The 11,156-nt window shown below is 49.3% G+C and overlaps 1 protein-coding gene across 1 annotated transcript in view; it reads left to right on the top strand.

Annotated features, from left to right (window-relative positions):
* The first annotated feature begins 7,156 nt into the window (after nt 1–7,156).
* Nucleotides 7,157–11,156, top strand: part of dyrk1b (dual-specificity tyrosine-(Y)-phosphorylation regulated kinase 1B) — a 23,290-nt gene continuing 19,290 nt past the window's right edge. The window contains exon 1 of the mRNA XM_084443766.1: nt 7,157–9,340. Coding sequence (XP_084299892.1) covers nt 9,199–9,340 — 142 coding nt within the window. The 5' untranslated portion in view covers nt 7,157–9,198. The remainder of the gene's footprint in view (nt 9,341–11,156) is intronic.

Genomic DNA, 11,156 nt, shown 5'->3' on the forward strand with positions numbered 1-11,156 from the left:
TAGGTAGACTAGGGCTAGGCCTGGGTAGGACGGGTAGACTAGGGCTAGGCCTGGGTAGGACGGGTAGACTAGGCCTGGGTAGGACGGGTAGACTAGGGCTAGGCCTGGGTAGGACGGGTAGACTAGGGCTATGCCTGGGTTTCTGTAGGTAGACTAGGCAGTGATTCCTATGGTAACGTTCATTGCCGCAAAGGGAAAAAACAGAATCTTGTCCATCCTAGTGTGGAATTCAGAGTTTCTAAGCTAACCGGATATGGATATTTATCACAACCAACAATTTATGTTAAGTATACATCAAAGATGAATCAACTATCGTCGGCTAAGTTACATTTAGTAGCTAGTGTTTGAAATAATAGCTAGCTACACTGGCACAAATCAATGTTTTTGTTAACCCCAACCCCCCCCCCCCCCACACACACACACACACACCCAAAAAAACAAAACAAGCTTTAGGTAGACTGGGGTCAGGACAGGTAGACTGCATTCTCCAGGTACAGTACACCTTCATGACCTGAACATGTCCTCTCTGACCTGAGGGGGAGGGCAAGACAGTGCTGGAATCATATCTATCTGCCACATAGGTTTGAGGAACTGAGATTCCAGTGTTGTTCTAGAGTTGAGACTGAAAGGTCCAGTCCTCTTGTGTGTTTTTGCCCTGATGGAAACTCGGTAGCATGGTGGTAGTGAGTTGACTGTCTATGGTGCGTCTGTGCTGGTTTGGGGCAGAGCTGCTCCCCCTCACACTGCTATAGGGGGTCAACTGAAGCCGAGAGTAAGACCCTCCCTGCCCAGCCCGCCTGGGTGTTTGGGTGTGTGTGATGGCCAGTTCGCCCTTGAAGGGATTTTAATCTCCATGGGTCTAAACCTGGTTAAATAAAGGTTAATGAAAAAAAATGTCTGAGTTTGTGTTTGTATGGGTGAGCTGAGAGAGACAGAGAATAAGGGTGATGACAGTGACCTTCTCTTAACTGCCTGAGTCTATCAGTATTGCACTGTTATCAGAGTTGGGATGATGATGTGGGCTACCAGTTTGCCTGTATAGGAGGAGTTGTATGGGTCTGTGTGCGCGTTATTCTTCTCCTATGTATCTTGTAGAGATTGGTATTGGCCACTGGGGGCAGCAGAGGAGGCATCACCAGCCAGACTCATCAAGGCCCAACCTTTGGCCTGGTTCACCTTCACACTGCTTTCTCTGCTGGTCCAAACAGGTTCACCCTCATGTACATGTCAAACAGGACTGTGAGTGTAGTGGTGTAGGTGGTGTCCATGCTTCCTAGTGTGTGTGTGTGTGTGTGTGTGTGTGTGTGTGTGTGTGTGTGTGTGTGTGTGTGTGTGTGTGTGTGTGTGGAGGGGAAGGGGGCTTGTGTGAGGTGTGTGTGTATGTATGGAGGGGAAGGGGGCTTGTTTGAGGTGTGTGTGTATAGGTGTGTGTGTATAGGTGTGTGTGTGTGTGTGTGCGCGTGTGGGGTGTGGCAGCAGGTGTATCACTGTGCGGTCAGACAGCCTGTATGTGTCACTAGCATCACCATCATACTGCCTGACTAGCGAGTGCTGCTGGGGCAGGCAGGCAGGCTGTGGTGTGGTGTGGGCAACAGCGCCCCCTCTGTCTCCCTGGCACGTCTGTCTGTCTGCAGGAATGGATGAGCGCTTGCTTTTCAGGTGAAAGGTCGAGCTGGCGAGAGGAAGGAGGGGCCAGGACAGGGGAGGACGGGGTGGGGTGGGGTGGGGGGTGGGGGGTAGCCTCATCAGGGATTAGCAGGGGGGGATTCTCCTCTGTCTCTACACAGAAGAGGGTCAGTCGTAAGCACACAGACACGTGCAGCGTGAAGCGCTCAAGCTGTGTCTACCCTGTCACCCCCCCCCCCCCCCCATCTCTAAAACACACACACACACACACACACAGATATACATGTTCGAACGAGGGGGGTCTTCCATCTGAAAAATGTTAAATCGTTAGAAAGGTTTCTGAAAAGTGAAATCAAATGAGGAGCTTTAGGCGTTCTAGTTATCTCAGGACATGAACTAGACATGAGTAGATTATAGAAATATAGGCTACATATCTGGATTACAGAAACATAGACGACAAATCTACATCACAGAAACATAATAGGCCACAAGGGTAGATTAGTAGAATGATGAAAAGAGAGATTCTGAATAGCCTGGTGTTGATTTGGAATAGCCTAAACCCCGGACTTGTGAGCTGAGGAGAATCACACAGGAGAGAGTTTACGTTTTAACAGATGACATTATTCACTGAGGCGAGTACTATGTAAGAAAAGAACACTTGTTTCTACGGTGACAGGTGTATAACATATTAATGATGATGATGCTCAAGTCACAGCTTGGCAGGTCTGTTTCTTTAGTTTACTGGTGTGTGTGTGTGTGTGTGTGTGTGTGTGTGCGTGCGTGCGTGCAATAGCATGGTGTGCGCATGGGTGTTTTAGGATTGTTATAGCAGCACAGTTATAGCAGCATAGTGTGTTTGTGTACATTGTGGTGTGTGTATGTGTCCAGCATTACAGGGAAGTTGTGTGTGTGCGTGTATTTGGTCCCCTCTACGACACCAGTGTCCTTCCAGGGACCACCCTCCTCTATTTATACCCCAGTATCACCCCCCCCCCTCCACTAGGCAGGGGTGAACCCGAGTCCCTCCTGCCCCTGGCTGGCTTGGCAGAACTCACATGGCACTAGCAACATTGGGCAATTTCTGGCACATGTAACTCCAAACGCTGCTGTACAATATATAGTCCACCAGGAAACAACATGAGCAACAGAGGTCATTTTTGGGGGCAGGGCAGGTCTCCTATGTCAGGATATCTGTTTGTGTTGTTGCTGGGTCTCCCATGACAAGCTATCATGTGCCTGTGTGTGTGTGTGTGTGTGTGTGTGTGTGTGTGTGTGTGTGTGTGTGTGTGTGTGTGTGTGTGTGTGTGTGTTGTAGTTGCTGGGTGGAATTGCTCCCTGGTCTGTCCCATCACTCCCCAGATGTCTGTGATGTGATAGATTACACAGGGATACATCACAGGGCAAAGTGTGAGAATGCTACTTTGTTTGATGTTAGTGCAATGTCTCACTGGATACTTTGTGAACCAACAAACACAGGATGCATCATACATATTATGCAACGTCTAGCTAGAATGGATACAAGGTGGTGCAACTTGTAAGGAATATTTCAAACTTTCAAGACTATTCAAGATCTTGAATTGTAGGTTTTTTAGACCATAACACTATCCCCTTTGTTGCGTAACTTTGTTTCTGCTCCAAAAGTTGTGCCTGTTGTTGGCGGATTATGTGTCGGTGTTCAGGCTATTCATGACGGAATGCGGGAGTCAAACACAGGGAAGTAAAAGTTCTCAACCTATTCTAAAAATGTGGGGACCTACGGGTCACACGGCGCCTTGCTGCCTTATTTAGTTGCCAGGGTTGGCTGGTGGACCGGCATGCTGCCAGTGGAAAGTGTCGGCTATGAGAGAGCTAGGATGTATATTTGGATATTCTGCCTGTAGATAGGGAGGTTGGAAATACAGCAGAGGCGCATGTGATTCGTTGTTGGTAAGGATGCCATCCCTGCTGAGTGGGAATGAGCAGCGATGGGGAAAATCTAGGTCCTCCGCACATCAGCGATATGAGAGAACAATTTGCTCTACAGTATACACCTTATAAAAAAAAAAATCTGAAATGCAACTCCGAAAACCTCCCCGCAGTGTAATTGTAATTCGCCCCTCCGTTCGTCTTCCTCTCGCCGGATTCTTCAGTGGAGTTCGACTACCGTATCTCCTCACTGCATCATGTTTACCTAGCAACACGCATCACCCGCTGCCGGCCCTCCCATTGGTCATTTGAAAACGCACCCGGGACCAATGGCAGGGCTGTTACCATGGTACAGTGTGTAGTTGCCGGGTGGAATTTTGCTGCAAGGCACGTGAGTCCCGGAGTCTTCGCCTTGCGTTTTTAATCTCGGGTGTCTGGGAGCTTTGCAAACGTGATTTATTGGAACCGAGTCACATTTCTCCCGAGAGCCAGCTCACATATACACGTACACATTTATCTATACATTTGTGCGCACACAATCAAAATGGTGTTATGACACAGAGACGCTGCAGCAGTGTTCGTGCGCCCCCGTGCCTCTGCTCGGCGCTATGGGGGAGCGGGGACACAACTTGCTGGCTAATTGATTGCTAAACCAAGTTTAGTTGTAATGTTATAATTTTGCTCTCCTCACAATTCGAATATGCTGTGTCACATCTAGCAATAAAGATGGAGCTATATTATGTTTTTCAATGTTAGGGTCAATGGGTTGTGATCTTACAAAGCAATGCTTAAATGTGTATAACTTTGGTTTCACTATCTGAAATTATCAGTTAATATGATAGTATCTGTATGAGAGGTTAATTTATGCAGTCAAGGCTTTCTGTTATTCCCTGATACCTTGGGAAAATACAAAAAGTTGTTAAAAGATTTTGTTTAACAGTTGAGAACATTGCATAATTGATGCAGGTCATCCTGTCAAATGTTAACATCATAATATTACACTTAGATAATGTGAGGAGTTAGCTTGCAGGTTTTCAGCTCCTTCCCCAAATGCAGGAACACATTTTTTTTTTTTTATAACTCAGAGAAACTTCAGATCATCCCTGTCATTAGTAAAGTCATCACAAAGTAATTGGCCCTTATGTAAATATGGTGTTATTGTTAAACCGATAGTTTGCATGCCACCCCCATAACCCCCCCCCCCCCCCCCCCCCCCCCCGCCCCACTCCCCTCCAACACACCATCAGTTTGCCCTGTAACCTGTGAAGGATACTGGCTCCAGAGCATAAGTTAAGCAGCCAGCCAGATACGTAGGTCTCTCTCAGTTTAATAAAAGTTGAAGTGGAAATCTAGCCATGCCTTGCATGATGACAGTAACTGCAGTGAAGTGAAGGGTTGTTTTGTTATTTTCCCTGAGAGGGGAACACGCACAGGCTACACTGGCTACTGAGCGGGATGAATGACGGCATGCTTAACCTCGACCTGGACGTCCCCTCCCAGCTCCCAGTTGCTATTCTTTTTAGGGAGAATAGAGAAGCGAACGGGCAACATGAACGCGCGGCCAGGGACTCGCAGGCCAGGGACTGGCAGGCCAGGGACTCGCAGGCCAGGGACTCGCAGGCCAGGGACTCGCAGGCCAGGGACTGGCAGACCAGGGACTCGCAGGCCAGGGACTCGCAGGCCAGGGACTGTCAGGCCAGGGACTCGCAGCACGCAACCTTCCCAAACAGCCAAGGCTTTGCAGTTCCATAGGTGTCACAGGGAATTAATCTCAGGCCTTTCACTCATGCAAAGTTAATTTTCTCCCTCCTCTCTCTCACGTATGTGACTTATTTTTTTCATGAACAGTGACCACTGTGTGTGTGTGTGTGGGTGTGTGTGTGTGGGTGTGCGCGCGTGCGTCATGGCAGGTGCACCTATAAGTCCATACTCCCTGCTGACCTACTGCTTTGTTTACATTAGTTTGTTTACATGTGTTTATATAACAGTTATAGCCTACATAATACATTAGTATTATGGCAAGATTATTGATGTCTGTTTACACAATGATATATATTTGACGGTGACATCATATATGTAATGACATAAGTTCTGAGCTTTGCCCCTTTAGTTCTGTTGTTTGTGATAACCTAGGTTTAGGTCACGTCCTAATTGTTGTTTTTTTCTTACTGTTTGCATGTGTGTGCTGTCATAATATACCCAGCCTCTGTGTCAGGTGTTGGCTATGGCATTTTTTGAGCGATATAACTAAAGGAATATCATTCTATAGGGATCTGCCTATTATGAAAGCTCGTGCGCTCTTCCTTTTCTGTATGACTCGTATGCTACATCCTCTGGTCACTTTCCCAGCTGCCGCCCCCTCCCCCTATCTGCCCTACCTGAGGTCTTTAAACTATTTCCGCGGGCACGTCATTCTGCCTCCGCGATGCGTTTGAAGACGACGAGGGGACAGGACAACCTCCTCTCATGGCCCCGCCCACTGATCCTGGTTGACCAATTCAAGCAGCGGAAGGGACTTGGTCTGACCAATCGCGCTCAAGCTGCCTGGCGTCGGATAGCAACAGAGCCTGCGAACGCGCACACTGGGGGTAGAGAGAGAGAGAGAGAGGAGGGGTAGAGAGAGAGAGAGTGGAGCTCACGATCAAGGAAGGCGCGTCAGGGAGAGAGAGGGGAGAGGAGCGGTGGAGGAGGAAAGCTATGGGAGGAGGAGGAGGAGGAGGGGAAGGGTTTGCCAGTGAGCGCGCTTTAGCACAGAAAAGTTGAAATAATTCTCAAGGACTGGTGGATCAAAATGAACCTTGCACAAACAGAATCACTGTTGAAGGACAGATCACTTGGTTACTTCATAACTATTTTAGTGAACTTGTGTGGATTCAACTTTTCTGATACAGAGTAGGCTATTGCTTTGGCCATATGAAGATTGGCATGAATTGATGGGCTTCTAAACAATTGGTCACAATCACAGTCATCCAGTTTAGTTGTTTATATCTCCCACAGTCTGAAATGTTTTAGAGAGCTAAACGTTAGCTTGAGCTGACCACTCAGCCGATTGTCTCACCGGATAGTCATTTGATACCGATTTATAGGCTATGACGTGTTCCCCACGTAGAAGAAGTCATTATTGGACGTAGCCTACACAGGCTACACTGTTCAGCCCTGTTGACATCACACAGGCTAAGATCAGTATCATTTCTGGAGGTGGAATTTCAGTTTTATTCAGGAACTTCCAGTGTCCCCCATCAATGTAGCCCTTGTCTATATATGTTACAGTATATATCTGCCGAGTTACTATACATGGAGAGGGGCGACATGGTGGCGCAACTACTCCGGAGGGGGGGATGTGAAAAGACTCCGTGCTGATATACATTGTTCTATATTACAACGGACCGCCTAATTTCACATATACATGGGGATAAAACTCTGCGTCATTTCCCCGTGATGTACCGTCGCTCCCCAGGTATCCCGCTACTTTGAGTGTTTAAACATTAATGTGCGTGGATCTGGTGGAGCTGCGTCAAGCGCGCCGCTGTAGGAGTGTTCTTCAGCACCCCCCTCCCCTCGCCTGCTGAGCCGTTGGAACAATCCGCATCGCAGGGTGTGGATCCGGACCCGGCCAGAGAAGCAAGCCAACCGGGAGTACTGACGGGAGAGGGGCGAATTGGAGTTAAAACTGCCCGGGAAAAATACCATCTCTGCGGTAAAAAATAGAAATAACGACTTATACGAGAGAAAAACGGGAGGATTCAAGGAAGAAAGAATATGTAGATGGACAGGAGCGAGTGAAGAGAAGCGTTGAGCCACACGGAAGCGGGGAAAGGACTGCGTACAGAACTGCGAGGGAGGTTTCGGAACAGAAAACTTCGCTACTTCCTTTTGCTTATTTTGAAACACAAACTTTCGGTTTCTAAAGGCACATTGTTATTATCACGTTTTGGAGGACCGCTGACAGCGACTGAGCCCACATTTTTCTTCATCGACAGTTCAAAACAGGAATACAGTACGAACTACTGTCACGGAGCTGCCCGACAGGAGACAAATTAAAGATTTTCGGGGGAAAGTTTCGTTTCCTTTTGGATATACATAACGTTGAGTTTATTAACGTTTTGTTTATTGTTTCGCTCACAGTTGGAACAACCCTGCCTGGTTAAACAAAGTGCAGGGGCGAGAGGGCAGAATTATTGCTGCGTACGAGGGGGAGGACGCGTCTCCGGGTAGAAAGATTCAAAATAGCAGATTCCCTTGTGAGCGTCACATCAAGGTGCCCTGACGTCCGGCTCGCCGGAGACTCTCCTCTCCACTCCCGCTCTCGGCAGGGAACTGAACACGGTTGAACTTTTTTGTGCCTGTAAATACTCTTGCACATCAGCACTTTGCTTTGTTTTGCATGCACGTGTCGATTTCCTCCTCCTGCACACGAAAACATTTTTCTCTAACAGCCTTAGGTTGTTGTCACTCTTGTTTTTAGCTCGGTGCCCCTCTCCGCCCACCCTCTCCCCCCCCCAACCCCCCGCCCCGACCTGCCAGCGCGGAAGGTCACCAGTTGACATCTGCGGACTCGGCCAGTTCCGTTCAAGGGGGAAGGGTAGAGCGGTGCGTCTGGCGGGGAGACAAAGACTAAACGCGTCTACTGTGAATGATCTCTCTCTGAACTGTAGCCTTTGTGTCGCTGGATTAGAACACAAGGATAGGAGAGCCTGGGATTGAATACGGACCAGATGCGACGGATATCCTCCACCTGCTCGTTTTATTACTGATTAGTTGGCTGTAGGATACTTCAACGGGATCTAAGGGCCAATGCTATTTTTAGGGAGAGTGATGGGGTAAGTGGTGGTAGTTGGAAACCGAGCCCCCCACCCCCCAGCCCACCAGGGCCAGGTCTCTCTGTGTTCAGCTGCTGACAGCCCTGAACTGGAACAGCAGCGGGGGTCCTGTCTGCCCAGCTACAACTCAAGCTACCTAGCCTGGTCTACCTAACCTGGACTACCACGCTCCCCTCCACGCCTACATCCACTCACCAGGTAGTTACACCTGTTTGGTCACCCAGTCACACCAGCTACCGGTCACCTTGCCTGGTTCCCCTGGAGCTACCTACTGGCTGGAACAGAAATGGAATGAAACTAAAGCACCAAGTAACAATGCATGAAACTGCCGCACTTAAGAAGCAAACTTGAGTAACCAAATATTTTCCTTCCCCATGTATACATACACAGAGAAGCATATATCTTGAATAGAAATATATCTATAAAATATATTGAGAAATAGATAGTTTAAGTAATTATATTTTTACTTCTGAGAATAAGCGTTGATGCCTGAAACCCAGTTTATTGCCTTAGAGAAACATAGTAATAAATGAGAGAGGAAACACGTGGAGCTAGTTAACGGTGCCTTTTGATTTCCTTGGTTCCTACTCCGTCACTTCAGGATTGAACTGTTGACAGAGAGAAGAGCCCTATTTTTTTGTGGGAAACCCTGATTTATACCTGCCTTTCCGGTTCACACGTGAAGTTGCTCTGTTGTTGGATGTATTCTTCTGGACTGCAGACTAAGTAAAGGTTGATGTGGGTCGGAGCACTACCCCACCACACCAGAGGTTTGGAAACCCCAACACCTGAACTTTAACTTTGATTTCTGGGATACGTAGTCCAAACCCCCCGCCCGGCATTTCCGATGGTGATCACGTCGGCCGTGGAGGAGAAGCCGCAGCCGTCGAACAGGATGGTGGCCAATCTGCCAACTGAAACCTGGATCAACAATCCCGAGCAGAACCGCTATCTGCCACAGCCACACCTGCTACGCAAACCCAACAAAAGTTAGTACCGCTGTTGTAGTACATCCACATGTGCTCATCTCACTGTAAACTCTCTCATATAGATGCTATTCTGACAAGCCTAGACTCTCACAGTCAGTCTGAGGAAGGGTGTTTTGCGTGTTCACCCGGTCTATCCTCTTTGTTAACTGAACATCTCTGTGTTGCCTTGAAGGTTTTGTTGAGTAGACAACATCTCTCAGTTCCTCCTCTGCATGTAGGACAGCAGTCCTGAGACCCCACAGTGGTGGACAGTGGTGGACGTTGAAAGTAGGAGTGTAACATTGTGGATGTGGGTTTCTGATGGGGTATGTTTGGAAGAGTCTAAAGGTAGTGGGTGTTTGGGGATCCGCCTCGGCGTCTTCTGTGTGAGGGACCGGGGGTTCGAGGTCTTCTCTGGTGTTTTAAGAATCGGCGGCGGTTATGTTGGACAGAGGTTCGAAACCTTACCGGTTTGTGGGCCATCCAACCAGATCGCTGCATTTGGTGGCAGCGATGACGTCTCTGTCGCACCGTTCGCCGCGTACCGCCTCCGTGGCGCCCAGAGGCTCCAACGGGCGCACGCGTCCTCGTAGAGGCGAGCGTTATAGTGGTGACGCTGGCGGGGGCGTGGCCGCAGAGCGGGAAAGACCTGGCCACGCTTCCACAGAGCTGCCGGATTAGAGAGGCTGTGAGGAGCGGCGTGGAGCCACACGGCGATGGTGGACTTCCTCTTCCTACTGGGCTCCTGGAGGCCGAGCCTGGGGCCCTGATCACCCAGGACGCCACCGACCAGCGTAGCGATGTGTGGTTTGCAGTATTTACCGTAGGTGGATGAGCCGTAACGAAGTTGCTGCTACTGTGGAGTTTCGGGTCAGTGGAGACTGATGTAAACAGGGTAGATGTTCGTATGATGGGAGGACATTTATAAACATCTTATGGCAGTGGAAGTCACAGACCCTGAGAGGCCAACTCTTTCACACACCTCCTCCTGCCCCCGCCACCCCCCTCTCCCTTCCCACTATTGTCCAGCCACTTGTTCAAACAATCGTGGGAATAAAGACATTCTCTTTGACAGTAACTGTCCCCCCGCCGCCACACACATACACACACACACCAATACACACACACACACACACACACAAACAAACACACACTGGTACTGCTGTTAATGTGGAATGTTTGTAGCAGAGGTGACCGAAATGTCACTTCCGGGTGGCAGCCATGTAGCCAGCCAATGGTAGATCAAGGCTGGGCTGGCTCCTCCCCTTGGGGCATGGTGGGGGGGGGGGGCTGTCAGACTCTTTAACCTCAAATCTGGGTGATTTTTTTGCTATTTCCCCATTAATTTATAATATCAGTTATTTATATCCGAGTCTCTAACCAACGATTTCTCTGCTGCCTATTTCTGTCCTGTGTGTGTGTGTGTGTGTGTGTGTGTGTGTGTGTGTGTGTGTGTGTGTGTGTGTGTGTGTGTGTGTGTGTGGGTGTGGGTGTGGGTGTGGGAGGGTGTGTGTGTGTCGGTGGGTGGGTGAACAGAGGAGCATGTACGGGAGCTGTAGTAATCAGATCTCTCTGTGGAGTTTGGACTGTGAGAGAGAGACAGTGATATCAGTCGCGTCAGGCCATCCCCCCCTGCGCTGCCCTTTGCCCGGTCAATCTCCTCCTCCCCTCCCCCCACCCTATACCCCTTCACCCCCTCCTCCTCCCCTCCTCCCACCCTGTACCCCTTCACCCCCCCTCCTCCCACCCTGTACCCCTTCACCCCCTCCTCCTCCCACCCTATACCCCTTCACCCCCTCCTCCTCCCCTCCCCCCACCCTATACCACTTCACCCCCT

Source organism: Borostomias antarcticus (assembly GCF_949987555.1).
Source record: "Borostomias antarcticus genome assembly, chromosome: 10".
NCBI lineage: Eukaryota > Metazoa > Chordata > Actinopteri > Stomiiformes > Stomiidae > Borostomias > Borostomias antarcticus.